At 57.0% G+C, this 24836-nt stretch overlaps 1 protein-coding gene across 4 annotated transcripts in view; it reads right to left on the bottom strand.

Moving 5' to 3' along the window:
* LTBP3 (latent transforming growth factor beta binding protein 3) overlaps window positions 1–12508 on the bottom strand; it is a 17755-nt gene extending 5247 nt beyond the window's left edge. For 2 of the 4 annotated variants that reach the window (XM_043582520.1, XM_043582518.1), the window contains exons 1-16: window positions 11700–12507; window positions 8356–8685; window positions 8016–8218; window positions 7731–7836; window positions 7419–7511; window positions 7121–7243; window positions 6460–6618; window positions 6188–6373; window positions 5594–5610; window positions 5447–5519; window positions 5171–5269; window positions 3199–3324; window positions 2978–3109; window positions 2726–2854; window positions 2365–2487; window positions 1999–2121 (exon numbers count right to left, since the gene is read on the bottom strand). In XM_043582520.1, coding sequence (XP_043438455.1) covers window positions 1999–2121; window positions 2365–2487; window positions 2726–2854; window positions 2978–3109; window positions 3199–3324; window positions 5171–5269; window positions 5447–5519; window positions 5594–5610; window positions 6188–6373; window positions 6460–6618; window positions 7121–7243; window positions 7419–7511; window positions 7731–7836; window positions 8016–8218; window positions 8356–8685; window positions 11700–12027 — 2350 coding nt within the window. In that variant the 5' untranslated portion in view covers window positions 12028–12507. Of the gene's footprint in view, window positions 1–1998; window positions 2122–2364; window positions 2488–2725; window positions 2855–2977; window positions 3110–3198; window positions 3325–5170; window positions 5270–5446; window positions 5521–5593; window positions 5611–6186; window positions 6374–6459; window positions 6619–7120; window positions 7244–7418; window positions 7512–7730; window positions 7837–8015; window positions 8219–8355; window positions 8686–11699 lie in introns of all 4 variants that reach the window. The other 2 variants (XM_043582516.1, XM_043582519.1) reach the window with 2 other exon arrangements.
* Window positions 12509–24836: the final 12328 nt, after the last annotated feature.

Here is a 24836-nt window from a genome sequence, read left to right on the forward strand (position 1 = left end):
GCCACAGCCACTCCCTCTGGCCTCTGGGCCCGCCCCACCCTCAGTGTGGCCAAGGCTACCCTCCCCCACCTCCCAAGCCTGGACCTTTGGAAAGCCCCTAGACAGCTCCCATGCCCTTGGGCAGTCCCAAACCTCTACTGGTCATTACAAGTCTCCTACTGGACTCAGGCTCTTCCCTGTACGTGAGAGAATTGAGAGGAATCTCTTTTAACCTCCTGCAAATCATGATATCCGTTCCCCTCTGGCTCCCATGAGGGCAAGAGATGTCCCTTCCCCTGTCCATGGCCCCTCCCCCAGCTGCCCTTGTCATCCCCTCGCCCATTTTCATGGCATCGCCTCAGCCTACAACCCTACACCCCATTCTGGTAGCCCCAGGTCTCGCTCCTCCTCACTTGCTAGCTGCCACCTCCCAACCCCTTCGTGCCACAGAAACCACCCTAACAAGGTCACCGGGAGCTTTCTCATCTTACCTCTTAGTTCTTATTTTGCAAGAACCTCTCTGTTGCATTTGCTTTATCCTCCTCTGCCCTGGGGGCCTCTCCTCCCCCAGTTTCTCAGCTGGTGCTCCTTGGGCCTCCTTCCATCCCTCCTCCCCATCTCCCACTCCTAGACCCCTGCCTTCCGCTGATGTGGTATTGCCCACAAGGCTCTGTGAGGCTCCCCTCACTGGACCCACCCCCCTTGGCTGAGCAGACGCACCCTAAGGCTCCACGGCCCCCGACGTCCACAGTTCTAGGAGTGTGTGTGTTGGGGGGGGGGGCGGTGTTTGGCCCAAGGCTTCCAACCTGTACGGCCCACCTTTTGCTGCCATCTCCAGCCCAGAGGCCCGCCAGGAACCACCCACTCAACTTGTCCAGCATGAAGCCTGGGTGTCTTCCCTCTCAAATATGCACCACGTCTAGAGACCCTATCCCAGTGAACAGCACCACCCGCAGAGCCACCCAAACCAGACCCCTGGAGGGTTCCTTGTTCCCCTCCCCCACCCCCACCTGGGCATACAGTGAAGCCCCGGGGAATCTGCTTTAATATTTCTCTAATATCACATCATCTCATGACCATCCTGAGGCAACTCCTCTCATCACATCCACCACTATCTGTGTCCTGAGCCATCAGAAGACCTCCAGCTACTCTCCACACCCAGCATCAGGAAACTTTCTACAGCAAATGGTGAATCTTGTCCCCCTTCCCCTTAAAATGCTTCAGGTGCCTTATAGCGCCCTCAGGATGAAGCTTAACCTCCGGGCAGGGCTTAGAGGGGCCTTCCAGGGGCTGAGGCCCAGGGCCTCGGGTCCTGCCCCTCACCAGCCAGCCTCAGCCCCCACTCTCTGCCTCTACCTTACAGTTCCCTGCACATGCAGCGCTGTTTTTCACCTCTGCGTCCGCTGGTGCTGACTTCCTTTGCTTGGCTAATTTCTGTTGGTTCTTTAAGACAATTCAGGTCTCCCCTCCTCCCAGCCCTGCACCCACATTCCATCCAGGCCCACGGCCTTGCACTCTCCAGACTTCTTGGTGCCTAAGAAACATTAGTGCCAGGGCGCCTGGGTGGCCGTCGGTTAGGTTAAGTGACCGACTGACTCTTGGTTTCCGCTCAGGTCACGATCTTCCGGTTGTAGGATAGACTCCACACTGTGTGTGCAGTCTGCTTAAGATCCTCTCTCTCTTTCTCCCTCTGCCCCTCTCCCCTCTCTCTAAAAAAAGAAAAAGAAACAGTGCAGAGGGCCTCCTAACGCCCCTCCCCATTCTTTTATAGGTTTTTCTTTTCTTTAAATTTAAGGAACCTGCTTTGCAAAAGCAGCTACAGCCTTGCCTGCTAAGACCCTTCCTACACAGAAATCCTGGTGGTCTCTCCATGGGCTAGGTTCGCTGAGAAAATGAGCGACTGGATCCGTGAACTGGAGGGTGCATTATCTATCTCCTGCCCACCGTGGGACAGACTCGGTCCCCAGTTTGCGCGCGGCGTGGGTGCGGGGGGCGTTGACTGGCAGGGCTGGGGCTCACCCAGGCAACTGCGGCCATCCGGCGCAGGCGCGTAGCCCTGGGCGCACGTGCAGCGGAAGGAGCCTGGGAGGTTCTCGCACCAGCCCGGTGAGCAGGGGCTGCCCTCGGCGCACTCGTTCACGTCTGCGGCAGAGGAGACTCACCTCGGTCGCCACCCCACTGGGCCTGGCACTGTGTCGGGGTGGGGGTGGGGGTCTCCCCCGCCCAGTATGGGGGGCGCCGCCTGCGAGGCGACTCTCACGAACATAAGCCCTCCCCTGCCCTAACCGGACCCCGAAACTGCCCGGTCGCGGGGGACCCCTCCCGGATGGGCCCCGCCCATTTGCCTTCGAAGCCGCCCGTCCGGCATCTAGGCCCCGCCCTCACCGCGGCAGGCCCCGCCCCCCTGGCTGCGGTAGCCGGGCTGACAGGCAATGCACTTGAAGCTCCCGGGTTTGTTCTCGCATTTGCCATCCGGACAGGAGCTCGGGTCTCGGCACTCGTCGATGTCTGCGTGCGTGAGGCGAGAAGGAGGCAGACCCATTTGGGGACATCGTGACCGACCAGGCCCTCAGTATCCTTGGCAGGACCTCCCTCCGTCACGGATCAACGGGGCCCACTGGGACCTCAGGGCTCCCGCACCCCAACCTCTGAGGGGCCCAGGGCTGGAGTCCAGGCCCCCTGCCCCCACGCCAGGCCGAGGGACAGCGGAGGACCCCCTGTCGGCCCGGACGGGGTCTTCCCCCACCTTCGCACACGGGCGGTCGTGAGGCTTTGAGCCGGTAGCCGGGGTAACAGTTGCACTTGTAGTGACCGGGGAAGTTGAGGCAGAAGCCGCCGTCGCCGCACAGGTGGGGCTTGGCGCACTCGTTCAGGTCTGCGCGGGAGGAAGAGGGCGCGAGGGGGGGCGCCAGGGGCGGCAGAGGCGGTTACGCGGCGGTCGGGACGAGGGCCCCCCATCCCCCCAGCCTCCGCGCCGCCCGGGCCCCGCCGCGCTCACCCACGCACGAGCGCCCCCCGGCGCCCACGTGCAGGCGGTAGCCGCGGTTGCAGTGGCAGTTGTAGGAGCCGCCCGTGTTCATGCAGATGCCCCTCCCGGCGCCGCACGGCTCCGCCTCGCACTCGTTCACGTCTGGGGAGGACGCGCGGGCGGCGAGACGTCAGAGGGATACGGGGACCCGAGGCCGCCCCCGGGCCGCCCGCCCGGCCGCCCGCGCTCACCCACGCAGTAGCGGTGCTGCGGGTGCGACCGGTAGCCCGGATTGCAATGGCAGGAGTAGTCCGAGGGGCCCGGGACGCACTCGCCGTGGCCACAGATGTTCTGGTTCAGTCGGCACTCGTCTGTCTCTGGGGGGGAGGGGGGGGGAGCATGGGGCTGAGCAGGGAGCACTCACTTTCTGCCACGTTCCCCAGCGGACCTCCATACCCCATTCTTAATAACCCAGATACCTGAGCCTGGTCACACCATGACCTCAGGCCCCTGTGCACTCATACGCCAATCCTAGGATTTCCTATACCTCTATCCCAGATAACCCCAGCATCACGACCCCCAGATAGCAACCCCGGGTCCCTGACATCCCTCTCCTCAACTCCAGGATCCCTGGTATTTCTATTTCTACTCACTATATTCTGCCTCCCCGTCACCCCAAACCCGATCACGTCCCCTCAAGGGCCTCAGTCACCCCAATGCCCCTACCCAAGGGGCTCGAAGACCCTCCCCTCCAGTCACCTCAATATTTAAAATCCCGCAGCATTTGTTACTCCCATATCCTCTAGCCCAGTGACCCCAACACCCTTGCCTTAGGGACCCGGGTCCCCCATTCCAGAATGGTTGATTTCCTCCCCTTCCCAAGGCAGGCAAGGAGCTCCTTCCTGGGAATCTGGCTTGCCCCTTTGTGGATATGTAGGCAGTCAGATCCAGAAACCCCCTTCACTTTCTTTGTCAACAGTCTCGCTGAACTCCCTCACTCCCCCTCTCCCTTCCTCCCCCCCACCTGCAGCCCAGGCTTTGACCCTGAACCCTGCCCCACCCAAACACACCTGGTGAGCTGCCCTTTTTGCCTAGAGTATCTCTCCCTACACCTAACACCCTCTCCTCTGAGAAGCCTCCCCAGATGCCTCTTCCCCCACATTCCCACAACCCCCAGGGCTGTCACTGCATTGCCCTAGCCTGTACAGGCCTCCTGGGCAGCCACCTTCTGCCTGAGCCATCACTCCCCCCGCCCCCAGCCCATCTAGCCTCCTAGATTTCAATGGGGCCGGTGGCTCCCTTGTAGCTTTGGAGTCCACACAGACTTGGGCTTGAACCTGGCTCAGATGTGTGATCTGCCGGTAAGATACTGAACCTGAGCGTCTGTTTTCTCATCTGGAAGATGAAGCTACCAGTGTTCACTTTCAGAGTATGAGAAGGTTAAGTGATGTTTAGTACGTACAACTCTCCGGTCGGTGCCTGGCACGAGGCAATTGCTCAGCCATAGCTAGCAATTATCATGATGCCCCAAACCCTACAGACACTTCCCACAGCCTTTGGGATCAAACCCAAGCCTCTGAACAAGGCTCCACGCGTCGGCCCTCCCTTGGTTCAGAAACACGGGGCTGTGTGGTTTTCCCTCCTCCGCCAGCGTTTCCATGTCTCCGTGCCTTTGCCTACACTTCACTTGGAACGTCCCGTTTTCCCAACCTGCACACCCATTTCTTCCCCGCTTCTTCTCATTAATTTCCAGCCCTCTTTAAAGCCCTGCTAGCCTTCTCTCATTGCCACCCTACATATTATCATAATCCCCAGACTTCTTTTCTTCTCTGGTTTACTTTTTCATGGCATTTATGAGACATCCTGGATTTTTAGTTACTGATCTGTTTTCTATTTACTGTGCAAGAACAGGGAAGTTTTGCCTTTTGCTTACTACTGTATCCCCAGCACCAAAACCGTGTCTGGAACATAACAGGTACTCAATAAGTATTTGTTGAATGAATGAATAAGCACCGTCAGACTGGGCTGACCACCACAATACCCGGATCCTTCAAGGTTGCACGCCAAGGCTTCCCCAGAGCCCAGCCCAGGGCCAGGCACACAGGAAGCCTGGGTGGAGGGTTAGTGCTCAGGAATGATGGGGGCAGGGGGCGGTAAGGGAGGACTGAAATTAAGCCAGGGACCTGGCCTCTCCAGGACATGGCCTACGTGGGCAGGTCTTACCTGTGACCTGGGTAGGAGCAATCTCCACTGCACTGCGGGAAGGGGGCAGGTCTGGCAGGAACCAACGCACGGTGGGAGGCGAGGGCCTGGAGATCAACTCTGTAGGTGACAGTGGTCGCCGTCAGGGGGTGTGGAGGATGGGAGAGCCGCCCCTCTCCAGGCAGGCCAGTGGCTGGGACTTCACACCCATCTTCACTATCCCCGGATGGCTAAGCTGTCAACCACCCCCCAGTGACAGTCCTTGAGGACTGGTTCCTCCAGCACCGCCCAGCTCACCAGGGTAGGGCCTGGCAGGAGATGTGGTGGCGGTCAGGTGGCTCTGCTGTGCCGACTGTTCCTCCATCACTGGCTGCGAGTGACAGCAGCATGAGCCCTCTGTCTCCTTGGCTTCCCCGCTCCTCCCACCTGGGCTCTCATACTCACTGAGTCCGTGCTCACCCCTAAAAGGGAGGAAGATGGGGCCATTAGCGCAGGGCTGGGAAAAGAGAGTTAAGACTGGGATTGGCAGTTGGTATTTGTGGTTAGGGTCTCTAAGAGTTCAGCAGTCATGTCTCTGGGTCAGGTGTCAAGAGTTAGATCCTGGAGCCAGGGGGCGTTTGCATCACGGGTCAGGGGAGCGGGTATGGGGAGCGATGGTTGGTCAAGGTCCTTGGGTTATCGAGCAAGACTCAGGAGGTTACAGCTAGGGCCAAATCCTTGGGTCGGGAGACAGAAGGTCAGATCTAGGGACAGCATTCGGACTGGATCAGTGCCCTGGTTTGGAAATCAAAGGGGTTCCAGGGTCAGAGGAATAGATCCGGAGGGCAACGGATGGTCAGATCCTGTCCATCAGGGGGTCAAATCCTGGGGTGACAACCTTGGTTCGGGACGAGAGGGTCGATTCTGGGGGTCAGTGATGAGGTCAAGGATGAGGAGCTAGGGGTTAGACTCTGAGGTCACATCTGTGGGTGGGGAGCCAGGGGATCGAGTCTTAAGGCATTCATCATCTGTCAGGGAACAGAAAGGCTCAGGCCAGACCTCGTTCTTCCTCCGCGTCCTCAGGTGGCGGTGCCCGGCTGGGGCTCTCAGGATGCTGCGGGGGCTTGGGTGGCCCGTCAGGGTGCAGGAAAAGGGAAAAATCACTTTCGCCTTGAATGGTGAGGGTCTGGTGGGAAGTGAGGATGTGGTAGCCCTTCCCAGCTGGACAGATCTCCTTGAAGGCAGCTGCGGCCAGAGGGAGGGGCAGAGAAGTGAGTGTTTCCTAGACGGGCACAGAGACGGCCCCTTCGCCCCACATGCCCCACGCTCACCAGTGCCATCAGCCGGGCAGCGCTGGCACCTCGCGCCCCAGGCCTTGCCCACGCTGCAGCAGCAGAGCTGGCGGGTGAGGCGCGTGGTCAGCGGGTGCTGGCACTGGTGCTCGGGGCTCACCAGGCGGAAGCACAGGCTCTTCTCCTCTGGCTTGTCCGCTGCGGGGGCCAGTGGCAGGCATGGTCACCTGGGCCTGATCGCCGCCCATGTCCCTCTTCCAAGCTGCTCCAGGCCTTGCCTCTCTGGCCCAGACAACCCTTGATCCTCCTGTGGCCTCTGACCTCAGGTGACCCCGAACTCACGTGATCCCCGAACCCGTGTTTCTCTGACCTCATGTGACCCCTGAAATCTCTGTGACCGCTGGCCCCATTGCCCCCTGATTCTAGCTGCTGTATGTAGGGCTTTATCCCTCCTACCCACCAAGACCATGATCTCCTACAACCCTACTCTATATAGTCCCTGACCCCATGTGACCTCTGACCAGATCTCAAGTGACTCCTGACCCCACTTATCCCTGATCCTATCGGCTCTGGGCCTCGATCCTCCTGCAATCAACCCTTGACCACACGGTGACCCCTGTGACCTCTCTGATCCTTGCCGCTTGCTGCTTGGAGGTCCATGCCTGTGACTTCCCAGGGACCTGAGCCCCCCCATTCTCACCAATGCACTGCGTTCGGGAGGGGCCCAAGCTATGGCCGGGTGGGCAGACGCAGCGATAGGAGCCGGGGTTGTTGAGGCAGTCACCATGGCGACACATGCCGGGCATCGCGCACTCGTTGATGTCTGTGGTAAGCAGGAACGTGATCCCTCTAGTCTGGGGCCATAGGGTGACAGCAAGCTACTCCGAACACCTCAGGGTCCTGCCCCAGCCCCGCCTGCTCCCTCAGTCACCTCGGGGCCTCCCCCAGTGACAACTGGCTTGCCCCTCCAGCCCACAGAATCTCCTGGCTGGCCGTACCCTGGCAATGGGTGCTGTTGAGTCTCTTGTAGCCCTGAGGGCAGTCAGCGCCCACCTCCCCACGTACAGGTCCTGGTTTCTGCACCCCTGTGTCTGCAGAGAGAGGAGACGGTGGCAGGGGAGGACACTGGGGGTCCTGCAGGGGAGGGGGGAAAGGAGGGCCATGGGGAGGAGCAGAGTGGGATGGGTGAGAGGAATCTGGTGGGCAGGGAGAGGCTCGGGCGGCACCGGCTGGGTCCTCCCCTGCAGGGGAGGAAGAGGCATGCGGAGGTCCACCCTGCGGTGACGGGGGTCCGGAGCCCAGGCACTCACACTGCAGCTGGGGGCACTTATGGCACTTGCTCTGGCCCCAGGCGGTGCCGATGCTCCCACAGCAGTCTTCCTGCTTGGTGAGGCCGGGGAGGGGGTTGCTGCCGCACTAGGGGAAGTTGGGACTGGGGTCACAGGGCGCCCAGCCCCACCCAGCCTCCCTCCCCAGGCCCTTCTCCTCCCTCCTCAGCCCGTGGGCCCCCGTTTTGCGCAGTCCCCGTTTAGTTGGGACAGGACAACCCTGGGAGACCCGAAGGTCCGGTCCAGCTGGACTGTGGATTCACTCACAGGCTGCTTGGGCAGTGTGTCCTGGAAGCAGCGGCCCAAGGGCTTCTGGGTGGGTGGCCGGGGGTGCTGGGGCTTGGGGTGCGGCAGCAGGTGCTGCGAGGGGGCTGGGCCCTCGGCGTTCGGCCCCTCGATGCGGTGAACTTGGACCGAGGCATCGGGAGGATGGTGCACGCGCACGTTCACCACGGGGGGCGGGGCCTGCACTGGGGGGGGGGGGGCGGGGCACGGTGGCTTCAGGGCTGCCCCGCACCACCGGTTGCGGGTGCGGTCGCTCATTCCGTTCCCGCCACCCTAGTGTCCGCCCACTTCGGCCACCCCGGGTCTGCCCGTGGTCCGGTACCTTCCGCTGAGATCTGTCCCGGCCCGAGGGGCACCAGGAAGGCTGCATGCTGGGCAGGGGGCCCCTCCCCGGGCCCGGGCGGATCAGCGATCACCTGGACCGCGTAGATGGCATGCTTGCTGGCTACAGACTCGCTTTCTGGAGCCAGGGGCGGAAGCGCGCCTGTGGACAGGGCCCCGGCCCGGCCAAGCCCGGGGCCTGCGCCGCCGGTGACCCCGCCAGCTCCTCCAGCGGGCACCTGGCAGAAGCGACCGGTGAAGTCCGGGGGACACAGGCACTGGTTTCGGGAGGAACACTGGCCGCCGTTCATGCAGGGCAGAGGGCACACCACTGGGGAGGGGAGGTGGATCAGGAACCGGGCCCACCGGCCCTCCCAGCCCCCAGGCCTGCTCCCTCACCCACAGCCTGCCTCTTTCCCCTCCTCCCTACTTCCTTGCCACCCACTGGCCCCGTCCTTGAGAAGCTGGCTTTCGGAACACATAGAAACTGCCCTATAGGTCTTCCAACATCCTACTACCCACGTTGGCTTCTGGAGTCTTAAGTCCTGTACTTAAATCCTAGCTAGGGGGCCACGTGCCAGCTGTGTGGCCCTGAGCCCCGTGCCTCAGTGTCCTCGTCTGTAGGGATGTTTGTTGTGTCTATGAAATGAGGTCACGCCTGTACAAACACTCAGTGCCCTGCACGCTGAGTGTTTAGTAAGTAGGAGCAGATGATGAGGACGATCGTGGTGATGGAGCAGATTTTCTCTCCTCTGGATTTCCCTCCAAACGTTCCTGGGAATGTGATCTCTATGTGGCACTTCCTGCTTCTTAAATTCTCCCCATTCAGACCTCAGCCCTCTCCGGGTTCGCCCTCTCCCTCCCTCCCTCCCTTTGCCTTGCCACGCCAGGGCCCACATCTCTAGCTGCTACCTCTCTGGGACCTCTCTTGGGCACCTCCACCCAGGGGACACTGTCTGAAATCAGCATCCTGCCCCCACCCCTCCCTCTGGACTACCCGCTGGGGAATCCCTGCCGGCCAAGGTGGTTCTACTGAGCCTCAGAGGCCGCATCTCTCCTGCTCCACTCCACCCAGTTCCGGCCTCTCTACAGTCTCATGAACCCATGTCCCTCCCCGCCATGCCCTCTGCCCCTCTGGTGCCTTGTGTCTTGCCACCCATCCTCCTCCCCGGCTTCCTGCCCCTCTCTCTCTCCTGCCTGTCAACAGCCCAGCACCCCCAGAGAAACGAGCCTCAGGCAAAGCCCTGGCGTATCACATCCCTGCTCACTCCTCGCTTCCTTGCACAAACATTTAAGGCTCTCCATGGCCCAGAACGAACCTTCTTTTCGTCCATCCCCCTCTGCTCTGTCCACGTGCACCCCATGCCTCAGGACTCCTCTCCCTCCTCCTACAAATGGGTCACATCCCCTGCCTCCATGGCTTCATTGATGCCACCCTCCCTCAGGGCCCTGTCCCTCCACCTCTACATAGTCAAATAGTATCCTTCCAGCCTCAGTTTCTCCTCCTGGCAGCTTTTCCATGTATCCCCGCCACACCTCTGTTCTCTCTCCTGAGTTAGCACCCTCTGTCCTGCTCTGCCTGGCACTTAACTTGGTTATACTTATGTCTGTCTCTCACAACACGAAGAGTGTTTTGGAGGGTAGGGCTGGGTCTGCCTCAGCTCTGGGTCTCAGAGGAGGTTCAGGGGGAATGACTGAAGGGCTGAGTGGCAGGCTGGGACCTATGTCTTTCTGTCACACACACACTCACGTCTCACATCCAGCCTTGGGGCCCTGAGCTCACACACCAGACCGAGCCCCTCTCCTGCCTGCCCCATGGCTGCCCTCACTTCCCAGGATGGAAAGCTGGGGGTGATGCTCTTCTGGACACCTGCAGGGCCTCAGAGGGCCAACCCACATCCATGGCCGTCAGGGCCTGGCTGAGAGCATCCCGGCCCAGCCCATCCTGCCAGGACTCTCAGGGCAGAAGGGGTGTGTCCTGGGCTGGGGGAGGCAGGATCCTCTCCTTCCTGCCTCCCAGTGAGTCACCCATAGCGGTGAGGGTGACCTCTCAATGACACCCGCCCACTGTGGCCTGGGCTCTGAGCCTGGGGGATGTGGGCAGCACAGATGGAGACAGCAGCCTGGGCAGGATGGCCAGGGGGTCTGGGAGGCTGGGCCCATATACACTCACATGCACGGTCATCTCCTCTGTCTGTCTCTCTCTCTGTGTCTCACACACACACACACACACACACACACACACACACACACATTCATTTTGGCACCAACACAAGCTCACAGAAACACTCCCATAGTGACTGGAGACATACACCCAGGACAACACAAAGGAACATGTAATTAATCACAGAGTGTCACTGCAAAGCCCATGCATGCACACGCACACACGCACATCTCATGAGACTCTGAGCCACATCAGTGGAGTTCCTTTGGGTCTGTGAGTCGGTATGTTGAGTATAGGAATGTGTAAGAGGGGCCGTTTCGCTGGTGCCATCCTGGGCCCGGCCTAATTACCCTGTCCAGGAGGGTAATTACTGCTGGGACACCTCCCCCAGCCTGGCCCACAGGGCCTTGCGGCGAGGAGAGCCGAGCCCCAGGCCTTGCCCTTTGAAGAGAGATGCTGAGGAAGGGGTAGGCTCCAAGTGGAACTGGGGAGTCATGCGGGATTGTTGGGGAGGGGAGACTCTGAGGCGGAGCTCCTGAGATCTTACGGGGGAGGCATAGATGGGGTGCCAGGGAACAGATGGACTGAGGACCCCAAACAGCCCCCACCTCCAGGCCTGCACTCCGCCTGTTAGGCCTCAGCACCCCTCCCCTCCAAGACCTTGCCAACATCTAACTTCTTCACCCCCAGCCCTGACCTTGGCTCCTCCCCCCAGAGCATGCAGGTGTCTACCCCTGGCAGGCCCTACTTTAGACGTTTTGAAAAGGTTTCTCCTGTTTCTTCCAGCAATTCTGTTTCTCAGGGGAGAATTTGTCCCTTCTCTGAGACCTCCTTGGCCCCGGCTCACATCCCTCAAAAGCCCCTGTGTAATGACCCTGACGCCCTCTCAGAACCCAGCACCTTCCGAGCGGCCTGTATCCTGCAGGACCCCAGCATGACTGCACACCTTAGGCCTCAACCCTGCCCCAAAGCTGTGAAGTCCTGGTCCACGCGGCCCTCCAGCTGTGGCCGCAGGACTCCAGCCTCCCAAGCCCCTCGTTTCCCCCCCGGCCCCAGGCCCCCAGAGCTCTGCACTCCGCACCCTGCGCCCCCAGTGTCACAGACCCTACCCCACCAGGTATCCCGCATTTGTCCTGCTGTCTGCCTTCCCGCGTCCCCCACCCGGGCCCCCGGGCCCTCACCCACGCGGAAGCCGGAGCCCGTGAGCGTATCGGTGCTGTGGCCGTTCTCTCCGATGAGCGTCATGTTGGAGCCCTGCTGACAACTGTCCCGACACTGGCCCTTGAGACAGGTCCGCTTGCAGATCACCGGCGCAAAGACCACCTTGAAGCGCTCCCGGGCCAGCGCCCCGCCCCCGCCGGCGCCCCGCTCGCCCGCCGGCCCCCCCTCGGCCCCGCCGCCCGGGCCCAGCAGCAGCAGCAGCAGCAGCAGCAGCGCCAGCAGCCCCGCCGCCCCCGCCCCGCGCATCTCAGGGGCCAGGCCGCCAGCAGCCCCGCGGGGCCCGGGCATCCGGGGCCGCAGGACCCGGGGGGCGCGCCCGGGCCGGGGCTATGGTCGCGGCGCCCCCCGGGCGGGGGGAGGTTGAGGGCGGTGGGGTAGCAAGCCGGGAGCCCCGGGAGAGGGGGGGGAGAGAGGGCAGCGAGGGAGAGGAACAGAGGAAGCGCGCGGGGAGGGGACGGCAGGCGCGGCCGGGGGCCCGGTGCGAGGCCAAGAGATGGAGGCTGGACCGCGGGGAGCCCAGAAACTTCCAGAGCCCCGGGAAGGAGCCCAGCCACGAGCCGGGGCCGGGGGCCTGCGAAGGCCCCGAAGTGAGGCGGCCGCGCGGAGGCCGAGCGGGTTGAGGCGGAGAGGAGGAGCGAGGGGAGAGGAAGGCCGGGCGGCCGGCCCGCTCCGCGCCTCCCCCGGCCGGGCTGGGCTCCCGCGGCCGCCGGGAAGCAGGGAGCGCGCGGGGCGGACGCAGGGAGAAGTGAGCAGTTGTTTTCCCTGGCTGCGGCGCGGCGGCGGCGGCGAAGGGGGCTGGGACGCTGGCCCCGGGCCAGGGAGACAGTTTTTTTGTTTTTTTTTTTTCTGTTTCAAGCGTCGCCGCTGCCGCCCGGAGGAGCGAGGGCGTGCGGGCGGGCGGAGGCCGGGGTGGGTGGGGGGCGGTCCCCACCCCAGATGCCCGCCCCGCCGGAACCCGCCGCCGCCGCGCTGGGCGCCTGCCAGAGGGCCCTCACCTGGGCCGCCGGCCGGGCCGCCGGATTCCTCCGGGCGGGGCGGCGAGGCCGCGTCAGAGCGGGAAACCGAGGCTGGGGGAGGAATTCGGGGCCCGGCCGGGTCACGCGGCCGCCGGGGCGGCCAGGTGGGGCTGGAACCCAGGCCTCTCAGCCCTTTCCCAGCCTCCCTTGCGCACGTGGGGGGCTCACCACCCCAGAGTCACTTCTCATTAGTGCCGCTCCACTCGCCTCCGAGGAGGGGGCTCCAGGAGAGGGCACCCTTGGGCCAGGGGCTCCGAGAGCCGGAAGAGGGGCCGAAAGAACGAAGCTGGAGGCCCGGCTTCCCTGCCAACACCACCCGCCCCCGCCCCCCCCCCCCCCCCACGAATGGCTTCCTGGTGCCCACCCTGCCCCCACCCCCTTCGCCTTGTCTGGCCGGGCTGGCGGGGCTGGCTCTGGGCCTCAGACACTCTGGAATCGCCAAGGTCTGAGCTCAGGGCCTGGCCCCCTTCCCAGGCTAACAGCCGGGAGGAGGGGGGTGCTGCTTGAGGGCCCAGGGGGCTGGGGAGGGGCACAGCAGGGCCCCAGGGCAGGGGTTGGCAGGGGCTGGGGAGGGGCCTTGGGTTTGGTAAAGCTGCAGAGGAGCCAGGCCTGTCCACTGGTCTGGAAAGGAGAAGCCCTGGAGGCCTGCTGTGTCCTGGGGCCCCAACTGTGCCGACAGGGCCCGGCCAGGAGACCCCAGGATTCAGTGTCTGACTCACAGAACTCAGCAGGGGGTGGGTGTGACCAGGGTATCCTGAGCAGCTCACTGCCAAGTCAGAGCAGCACCAAACCCTCTCCTGTTGGGCCCTGGGGGTGGCAGTCTGACCGGGGGAGGGGGTTCAGGGACTTGCCTTTAGGAACACCTGTCCAAGGAACTCATGGTTTTTTACTGTGAGGGTGGATTTATTTGGATAGCTTTGGAGGGACTGAGGGAAACCCTTAAGTGGAGCCCCTGCCTGAAGTGCCCAGTGGGCTCTGACCTGTTCATACAGCCTGGTGTTGCAGGGACGGGATGAGGCCGCGTCCTCAAGGGATCCCTACTGCTGGAGTCCCAAAGTGGCTACGAGAGACAGCCCCACCCTCCCCCGGAGCTCAGATCACACACTGAGGCAGGGAATAATAGTGAGCACTTACCACCTGCCAGGTTCAGGGCTGAGCGGTCCGGTCCGTAGTCATTTTTTCCTCCTACTCATTTGAACCCGACCCTCCTCTGTTGAGAACAGGCTGTGGCTCCCCTTGGAACACAGCGCAAACAGACCAGGGTTGGAGTCTTAATCTCTCCAAGCCCCAGTTTTCTCACCTGCGAAATGGGGCTCTGTTCATTCAACCAACCGAGAATCCACCAGGTACCAAGTTCTTGCTAAGGTATAGGACCCATCCCTGCCTCACCTGGAGCCTCTGTAGAGGAGGAGACTGACAGGCGACAAGTCAATTCACACGTGACTGTGGCTACAATAGAGGCCTGCCGCTGCTGTGGTGGGACCTGGAGGTCCAGGAAGCCCCTCTGACAAAGGGACTTCTAAGCCGAAAGCTGGAAGAGGAACAGGAGATCATGGGGGTACGTGTGAAGCCAGCCAAGCGGGAGGGAAGCCTGCAGGAGGCCTGAGGGATTGAGGGTGCAGGGATGGACAGAGGGCATGCGGGGCTGGGGGATGGGAGGGGGATGGACAGAGGGCATGCGGGGCTGGGGGATGGGAGGGGGATGGACAGAGGGCATGCGGGGCTGGGGGATGGGAGGGGGATGGACAGAGGGCATGGGGGGCTGGGGGATGGGAGGGGGATGGACAGAGGGCATGCGGGGCTGGGGGCTGGGAGGGGGATGGACAGAGGGTATGCAGGGCTGGGGGATGGGAGGGGAGAGAGATTCAGTTCTTCTAGGAACTGAAAGAAGGCAAGCAAAACAACAGGGTGCAACGTGGGAGAGGACATGGATGTGGGAGGCCACCCAGAGGAATTTCATTTTTTTCATTTCAGTGGGACTGTATCAGGGCAAGAGGGGATGTTGCTGCCATCACCGCAGAAGAGATGCTACATCCTGGGCACAGTGGAGATGTATTTGGGAGGTGGAATCTAGACACTGGGTGAGTGGCCGGTACCCGACAGGCAGGTGGCACGAATGGCTCAGGGAGTCTGGCCTGAGCCCGAGGGTGGGTGAGGAAGGTGGCGGAGAGGGAGATGCTGGGAAGATGCTGGGGTTCTGTTTGGGCCCTTGCTTGAGTTTGAGATGCTTGTGTCATCCAGATAGAGACATCTCAACCCAGCGGTCTAGAGCTCAGACAGAACGTCTGGCCCGAAGACACAGACTTGGGGTCCACAGCCTACAGGGGCATCGATGGCCATGGGAAAGGATGGGCTCAGCCTGGGAGAGAAGAGGGCCCTGGGTCAACCAGAGAGGTCCCCACTCCCAGGTCAGGGAGAGGAGGCAGAGTCGGAAGTGACTCACAAAGAGCAGCAGGAGGGAGCACGGAGGAAAGATTGAGAGCAGTGTTTGGGAGGAGTGTGTGGCCAGCAGTGTCCCCCGCTGCTGCCGAAAGCAGGAGGGGGTGGTGACCGCCCTTCTTCAGGGGCTGCTGAGGGGACTCAGTGACTTAAGGCAGCGAAAGCAAGCACTCCGTCCAGTACCGGGCACATTCTGAGTGCTTAGTAAATGTTATCTGTCATCATCACCAAACTCCTTAAGCTCAGTGGGGAGCCAGCAGGGAACAGAGGACACCTGCACGTGGGTGATTGAGGGGGCTGGATGGGAGGGACCGCTTACAGAGGGCAAGGAGACCACCAGGGGCAACAGAGGGAAGCCCTGGCCGCTGAAGGGACTTGGGGGTGGGGGGGACCCTCTACCCCACTAACCTAAGCCTAGAGCCACAGGAGCTGGGGCTGGGGCCTGCAGCAGAGACCCTGGGCACCAGAGAGGGGGCTGGGCTGAGGCCATATTACTCTAGTCTCCTCTTGTCCTGCTGGGCCTCCCAGGGCCTGAGCCCCCAAAGCAGCCTGTGGGCAGGGGCCCCTGGGAGGTTTCAGCACATGAGGTTGGTCATGGAGCAAGGAGGACAAAGAGGCAGAGTGGACCAGCAGGGTAGACTTTGACAGTCCAGCTCTTGGGGCCTGCCCCTGTCTAGCCTCATCTCCTGCGTCGCTATTCCCAGCACCCCATCTCCCTAGAATCCACCAGCATGCTTCCCTGCCTCCTGGATAGAGTTCTCCTGTAAGTCCAAGGAGACCATGAGCTTTTCGGTCATTCCAGATCGTTTCTGCTGCCCAACGGGTCTCCCCACTGCCACCTCTGGCCCTCTGGGTCCCATCACCTATTTGTTTCCTGCTGGTATTCATCACAGCCTGAAACATTCTCCTCCTCCTCCTCCTCCTCCTCCTCCTCCTCCTCCTCCTCCTCCCTCTCCCCCTCCTCCTCCTCCTCCTCCGTCTCCTCCTCCTCTTCCTCCTCCTTCTTCTTTTCATGTTTATTTATTTTGAGAGAGAGCGCGCACAAGCATGAGCAGGGTAGGGGCAGAGAGAGAGGGAGAGAGAATCCCAAGCAGGCTCTGCGATAGCAGCTCAGAGCCCGACTCGGTGAGATCATGACCTGAGCTAAAATCAAGGGTCGGACGCTCAACCCACTGAGCCACCCAGTCACCCTTGGAACATTCTTCTTTATAGGGGTGTTTACTTCTTTTTTTTTTTAAGTTTTTTCTTAATGTTTATTTATTTTTGACAGAGAGAGAGAGAGAGAACACGAGTGGGGGAGGGACAGAGAGAGAGGGAGACATAGAATCTGAAGCAAGCTCCAGGCTCATCAGCACGGAGCCCGACGTGGTGATGCCCGACCGTGAGATCATGACCTGAGCCGAAGTCGGACGCTTAACCAACTGAGCCATCGAGGAGCCCCGTAGGTGTGTTTACTTCTTTATTTTCTGTCTCCCAGCCATCCCAGGAAGGCACACCTTTGTCTCCAGATCCTAGCACAGGGCCTGGCACACAGAAGGTGCTGAAGTTTGTTGACTGGCTTGGTGGAGTGAGCCACAAGAACACCCATCATTTACCACGCACTTTATACCTTTACATTGTCACATCCTCCTAGTGACCCCGGGAAGGGCGTACTGAGGCTTTGAAAGATGAAACCGCTAGACTCAGGTCATCAGGTGAGTCAAGTGTGGGAATGGAACTCAAGGCTGCCTGATCCGAAACATACACAAGTACTCTTGGGAGGGAGGAGTGAGAAGGGTCCCACAAATGTCCTAAAGATAGGTGCGTGGGGCCCTGAAGGGAATGATGAGCTCCACTGGAATGGGACAAACATGAGGCAGGGGACCCAGGCCCGGGAAATGTTCAGACCTGCTTAAATTTAGGGGCGGCTCTGTGTGGAGGGAGTTCTTGAGGCCCAGAGAAGGCAAGGGACTGGGCCAAGTTTACAGCGCCGGTCAACAGCAGAGCCAGGACTCAAACCTAGGGCTCCCAATGCCTCACTGGGGGAATTGGCGGGACAGGAGAGAGGCAGCCTGCGTAAGGAAGTTATATTTCAGGAGGCAGCGGAGCACAGCGGTGGTTTTCTGGCCTTAGATTTTCCTGGCTGCATCCTGTACCAACTATGGGAATTGGGAAAACTCTTCAACTTCTCTATGTCTCAATTGCCTCACTGTTAAACAGGGATGCAAATGAGCTGGCATTTAGGAACCCCTTAGTGGGTTCTGGCCACGTGGTAAGTACTCAGTATATGTTAACTCCTGTCGTTGTGATCTGGGTCTGGGAACCATGATGGGCTGCTTGTGGGGAGGTGGGGTACAACCACTAGAAGAGGGGCTCTGTGCCACCTTCAGAGTTCTGAATGTCTTTAGGAAGCTTCTAGGCTCCGAAGACATGACTCTGGGGGGTAGGGGAGTGGGGGGCTACGCATGAGTTCTGAAGGTGAGGGTGGAAAGTTTCAGAGGCCTGGAGAGGACGATTCTGCCCCGAAGCATCTCTCTCCCAAGACACTTTGGCGAGAGTGGCTTTCCCTGAGTCCCTCCCATGTGCCACATACTGTGACAAAGGGATGGGATTGGAAAATGAAATGACGCTTTCTTCATGCTTGATCAATCAGACAGCATCTTCGGCCCTGCCACCCCTCTCCACCTTTCAAACACAGGAAAAGCCCACTGAGAATCAGGCTCTAGAGGTACACTGCCTGGATGGAGTCCCAGCCCTGTCACATCCGAGCAGAGTGCTCATGGAGAAATCTCTTAACCTGTCCAGGCCTCAGTTTCCTCATCTGTAAATTAGAGATGATGATAAGACCTAATTCACGGTGTCGTCCCGAGCATGAAGCGAGATAGGTCGTGAAAAGCCCTTAGCACAGTGCCCACCCCGAAGAAAACATACACCGCAAGTTGAGTAGTAGTATTTTTGTCACTGTATCATCAAGCCCTTTCCTGTTCCACAGAAATGTCAGGTCAATTAACAGTACAGTTAAAAACAAGAAGAAAGCTGATACCTTTCGGGTGCCTGTTCGTGTGAAGATACAATAACATAAATTATATTTTTCAGAATCACAGCTGTGCATCATAGACCACACTTGGTACCATGTGAACCTGACCTCCAAATGAGGCAGTCAAGGGTGGCTGTTATTGAGTTGTGCGAGTATATCTGCCACCATGGTGTTTGCTGCCACTGAGGAATGGCCAAACTATTGCCATGTCAGCAGTGCCACAGGTAGGGACAGATGTTGGGCTGGCTTACATGAGGGTGTGATAGATTCATTGGTGAGGGAATAGTCTGAAAGAGTCCAAGCCCACTGCTTCCCAGACAACTGGTCTGCTTTCCATGACTACTATGAATAAGCTTTACCACCAGCTTTTCTAGGATCTTCTTTGTACCCCTGTCAAAGACTGGCAAGGGGCTGAGACTGCCCCCTACTTGCAGAGTAAGAAGAGAGCCCACCATTGTCTTGTGCATGCCGGCAGAAGACATGAGATTCTTGGGTCAGAGACAAAGGACTTCATTACTCAAGGCACAGTAAACAGTGTGATCATGAGCCTATTGACATTAGTCCCCTTGTCCCTAAGTCCCATGGAGGTGGCATCAATGGGCCGGATAGATGTCTGCACACAGTGGGTTGCACTAGGGAGAGGGCTCTAAATTTAGAGAACCCAAATCTTTTCTTGTTTTTAATATATATATTTTTGTCAAGTTAGCTAATTTACAGCATATACAGTGTACTCTTGGCTTCGGGAGTAGATTCCTGTGATCGATCACTTACATACAACACCCAGTGCTCATCCCGACAAGTGCCCCCCTCAATGCCCATCACCCATTTTCCCTGCCCCCACCCCCATCATTCCTCAGTTTGTTCTCTGTACCTAAGAGTCTCTCTTTTTTATTTATTTATTTATTTATTTATTTATTTATTTACATCCAAGTTAGTTAGCATATGGTGCCACAATGATTTCAGGAGTAGATTCCTTAGTGCCCCTGACCCATTTAGCCCATCCCCCCTCCCACAACCCCTCCTGCAACCTCTATCTGTTCTCTATATTTAAGAGTCTCTTATGGTTCGTCCCCCTCCCTGCTTTTATAGTATTTTTGCTTCCTTTCCCTTATGTTCATCTGCTTTGTATTTTAAATTCCTCATATGAGTGAAGTCATGATATTTGTCTTTCTCTGACTGACTGATTTTTCTTAGCATAATACCCTCTAGTTCCATCCGCATAGTTGCAAATGGCAAGATTTCATTCTTTTTGATTGCCAAGTAATACTTTAGTGTGTGTGTGTGTGTGTGTGTGTGTGTGTGTGTGTGTGTGTATACCACATCTTCTTGATCCATTCATCTGTTGATGGACATTTAGGCTCTTTCCAGTGTTATAGCACTGCTATAAACATTGGGGTGCATGTGCCTCTTTGAAACAGCACACCTGTATCCCTTGGATAAATACCTAGTGGTGTAATTGCTGGGTCGTAGAGTAGTTCTAGTTTTAATTTTTTGAGGAAACTCCATAACTTTTTTCCAGAGTGGCTGCACCAGCTTGTATTCCCACCAACAATGCAAAAGAGATCCTCTTTCTCCGCATCCTCGCCAACATCTGTTGTTGGCTGAGTTGTTAATGTTAGCCATTCTGATAGGTGCGAGGTGGTATCTCATTGTGGTTTTGATTTGTCTTTCCCTGATGAGTGATACTGATCGTTTTTCATGTGTCAGTTGGCCATCTGGAGGTCTTCTTTAGAGAAGTGTCTATTCATGTCTTTTGCCCATTTCTTCACTGGATTATTTGTTTTTTGGGTGTTGAGTTTGATAAGTTCTTTGTAGATTTTGGATACTAACCCTTTATCGGATATGTCATTTGCAAATACCTTCTCCCATTCCGTCGGTTGCCTTTTAGTTTTGCTGATTGTTTCCTTCTCTGGCAGAAGCTTTTTGTTTTGATGAGGTCCCCATAGTTAATTTTTTGCTTTTGTTTCCCTTGCCTCCAGAGACATGTCGAGTAAGAAGTTGCTGCAGCTGAGGTCAAAGAGGTTTTTGCCTGCTTTCTCCTCGAGGATTTTGATGCCTTCCTGTCTTGCATTTAGGTCTTTCATCCATTTTAGGTTTATTTTTGTGTCTGGTGTAAGAAAGTGGTCCAGATTCATTCTTCTGGATGTCACTGTCCAGTTTTCCCAGCACCACTTGCTGAAGAGACTGTCTTTATTCTATTGAATATTCTTTCCTGCTTTATCAAAGATTAGTTGGTGTACTTAAGAGTCTCTTATAGTTTGCCTCCCTCTCTGTTTGTAACTTTTTTTCCCTTCCCTTCCCCCATGGTTTCTGTTAAGTTTCTCAAATTCCACATATGAGTGAAAACATATGGTATCTTTCTCTGACTGACTTACCTCACTTAGCACAATACCCTCCAGTTCCATCCGCGTTGTTGCAAATGCCAAGATTTCATTCTTTTTCATTGCCGAGTAGTATTCCTGTGTGTGTGTGTGTGTGTGTGTGTGTGTGTGTGTGTGTGTACATACATCCTTGAGAGGAGTCCAGGACAAGGGAGATAGTCCCTCTCTTGCAAAATGCGCAGAAACTTAAGAGACTCCCGGAGAACTGTCTTGCAATAATAACCAATCCTCATTTCTGAACTTTGATTTTGGCCGATTTTCCCATGAGGGTACCACATCATCAGTAAATCTGATCAACAGAGTCTGGGACCAAATCTGTTCAATTTGTCACACACAGCATTATGTAAGGCTTCTTTCAATAGGAAATCAAGCGGCAGAATGAGGTCAATTTATAGTACTGACCTCAACCTCAACCATGCCCCTCAGGCTCCTAGTTCAACAGAGTCATTAAGCATCAGATCTCCCTTAAAGAGCGAGGTTGCAGGGTGACCAGTTAAGCACCCAACTCTTGATCTCAGTTCAGGTCTTTTTTTAAAATTTATTTTTGAAAGAGAGAGACAGAGCGTGAGTGGGGAGGGGCAGAGAGAGAGAGGGAGACACAGAATCAGAAGCAGGCTCCAGGCTCCGAGCCATCAGCACAGAGCCCGATGTGGGGCTCGAACTCATGAACCGTGAGATCATGATCTGAGCTGAAGTTGGATGCTTAACTGAATGAGCTACCCAAGCGTCCCCCAGTTCAGGTCTTGATCTCAGGGTCTTGAGTTCAAGCCCCACATTGGACTCCGTGGTGGGTGTGAAACCTACTTAAAAAAAAAAAAAAGGCGGGGTGGGGGTGGTTGCTTGCTTCTAGGTATCAACCTTTCCACTTGACCAGAAGTATTAACCCAGGTAGGTATAGCAGAATATATCACAATTGCACGGACTCTGCCCCGGCTGGCAAGGAAGAAGTCCAGGGAAATTCTATCCTCCATAGCAACACGAGGTAGTGAATTAAAACTCTCCTAAAAGATTTCTAGGCCAAGGTGGTGCCACTGATCACTTCAACTAAAGTCGGATAAATTAAAAAAAAATTTTTTTTTAACGTTTTTATTTTTGAGAAAGTGAGAGACAGAGCATGAGCAGGGGAGGAGAGAGAAAGAGGGAGACACAGAATCTGAAACCGGCTCCAGGTCCTGAGCCGTCAGCACAGAGCCCAACGCGGGGCTCGAACTCACGGACCGCGAGATCATGACCTGAGCCGAAGTCGGACGCTTAACCGATTGGGCCACCCAGGCGCCCCAGAAAGTCGGATAAATTTGAACTTATCCTGTTTTCAAGAAAGAGGCAAGTTAACATTTAACTTCCACACAAGTCGTGCAGTCTCGAGGATGCACATGGTGCTTCTGGGAAGAAACCTGCCCCCCACCTCCCCCGCCAAGTGGGACCTGCATCAGTTGGGGGCACAACTGACAGCGCCTCCAATGTGGCTTCTCCACGCGCTAGTCGCCTTAGAGTGCCCAGTCCAAGTCAAATAATCGAGTCTAGTCTTTGTTTTCGGAGGGACTGATTGAGGGCCCAACCTCTCTGGGTTGTCCTTGCCACCAGCCAGATGGCATTCATCTACCCCAGGGAATGTCTGAGTGATGACGGCTACAGGCTTGGGGATGAGGAAGACACCCGGAGGTGCTGGTGTTGGCAGGTGTTTTATGTGGGAAGCAGAGGAGCCGAGGCCACCCTCTGCTGCTCCCGGCCTCTCAGCTTAAGCGGAATGACAATCAAAGCAAGGTCAGAGCTGTCGAGTGGACGATAACAGACCCAGCGGGCAGTTAAGTTTAAGGCACTCGTGACAGTTTGCGTGCATTGGACCAGGATGTTTTCCTTAGTAAGGGAGGCTCCAGGTGCCTTGGAAAGACAAAGATCACTAATGTCTCTCTCTCCCTCATGGCTCCTGTGTCTGAAGTGCTCCCTCCGAGCTGCCCAGGCGGTTGTTTCACTTCCCTTGTTACAAGATCAATCTGTTCTGTTCCAGTAGCCAGAACATCACCTTTTTCCAAGCATTCCCTACTGACATCTTTCATCTGGAAGGGTCTGATGCAAGAAGGACAAGGGCATTTAAAAAAAATTTTTTTAACGTTTTTATTTTTGAGAAGTGAGAGAGCATGAGCTGGGGAGGAGAGAGAGAGGGAGGCACAGAATCTGAAGCAGGCTCCAACCTCTGAGCTGTCAGCACAGAGTCCGACGTGGGGCTCGAACTCACAGACCATGAGATCATGACCTGAGCCGAAGTCGGATGCTTAACTGACGGAGCCACCCAGGCGCCCCTGACAAGGACATTTTTATAAAACTTACAGGGACTCATTAGGTCCCCCAGTCTACATTTGGGCCACTTCTGAGGACTCAAAGAGAGGACACTCCAGTTGTTTTCATGATCCAGGACCACATCTGTCCAACAAGAGAACCTAGGTGGTTGAACTACAATTCAATGTAAATCTCGTAGGTCCCCTTTGAGCTGCCACCGAGGAAATGCAGCAACCAGGCTGGGGCTAGTGTTAGGGGAAACAAAGAATCATGTATTTTTTTGTTTTCTAGAGATTTTACACCAAATATGGGGCTCGAACTCACAACCCTGAGATCAAGAGTCGCCTGCTGTACCAACTGAGCCAGCCAGGTGCCCCAGTGACTTTTTATTTATTTATTTATTTATTTATTTATTTATTTATTATTAAAAAAAATTTTTTTTAACGTTTTATTTATTTTTGAGACAGAGAGAGACAAAGCATGAACAGGGGAGGGGCAGAGAGAGAGGGAGACACAGAATTGGAAGCAGGCTCCAGGCTCTGAGCCATCAGCCCAGAGCCCGACGCGGGGCTCGAACTCACGGACCGTGAGATCGTGACCTGAGCCGAAGTCGGCCGCCCAACGGACTGAGCCACCCAGGCGCCCCCCCTCCCCCAGTGACTTTTTAAAACTGGTCTATCTAAACCCCACCCCTCTCATCCTGATCATTACAAAGGACATAGCCAAGAGGAGATGGTCCCATCCTGGGGACAGCCACATTCAGTGACTGAACTGCTGTACTGAGTTGTGTGGACCGGGGGGAGGGCCAGAAATATTTTTGAGTTTATTATTTCTTTAAGTAAACTCTACCCGCAACGTGGGGCTTGAACTCCCCACCCCAAGATCAAGAGTTGCGTGCTTTTTGAGTTTAGTTTTGAGGAAACTACTTCAACACTCAACAGTGCCACCTGCCTGCGGATGATAGCATGAAAGGGCCACCAAATCCCTAGACCATCAGCCCCTTGTTGCGTGGCTTTTGGGATAACAGTTGCCCTGTTCCTACGCTACAAATCATCCAGAAAGTAAAATGCACAGATGAGTCTCAAGAACCACAATGATGTGGCCAAAGCTGCCTGGCTGGACTGGCACAGCACCACCGTACCCTGAAAAAGGCACCGCCGATAGCCCCAAGAAGGAGTGAAGGTTCTGTGTAGTCAATTCCCCCGGAGAGAACAGGGGCAACACTACCTACGCTGTGGCCTCCCTCGTCGCAGGACACACAGATGAACGTTCGGCAGGAGTCACAAGTTTGGCAGGGAGTGGTGGCCTCTGTATCAGAAGCCTAGAATCTTCTACTTTGTGCCCACTCTATGGTGGTGGACGTGTTGTGTATGATGAAAGACCCAGGAAGAAATGGAGACAACCTGGGTGATGCAGGACCGATCAACAGCTTGATTCTTGCCAGTCTCGTTAGAGAATGGCCCATAGCATGGGCAGCTACATGAGCGATCCGTATTGAGCAGCCGTGGTTTGTTTCCACAGTTAGCTGAAAGCATTGCCATGCGAAGCCCCCTATTGGGCGGCAGGGTTACTATCACTGGCATTGACCTCACATGTGGGGACTCCCTGACATAGCAACCACAGCCACATTGCTTTCTGGCTGCAGCTGCCAGGTTCATACCCTTTGGCTAACCTGGGCCTGAGCTGGTCAGTCCGGCAAAAGGTTTGTCAATTTTGTTGATCTTTTCAATGAACTAATATGTAGGTTAGTTGATTTTCTCTAATCTTTACTGTAGCTTTTCTTTTGCTTGCTTTGGGTTTAGCTTATTCTTCTTTCTCTATTTTCTTAAAAAAATTTTTTTAATGTTTATTTATATTTGAGAGAGAGAGAGAGAGAGGAAAACGCAAGTTGGGGAGGAACAGAGAGAGGGAGACACAGAATGTGAAGCAGGCTCCAGGCCCAGAGCTGTCAGCACAGAGCCTGACGCG

This window comes from Prionailurus bengalensis, chromosome D1, assembly GCF_016509475.1.
Source record: "Prionailurus bengalensis isolate Pbe53 chromosome D1, Fcat_Pben_1.1_paternal_pri, whole genome shotgun sequence".
Lineage (NCBI taxonomy): Eukaryota > Metazoa > Chordata > Mammalia > Carnivora > Felidae > Prionailurus > Prionailurus bengalensis.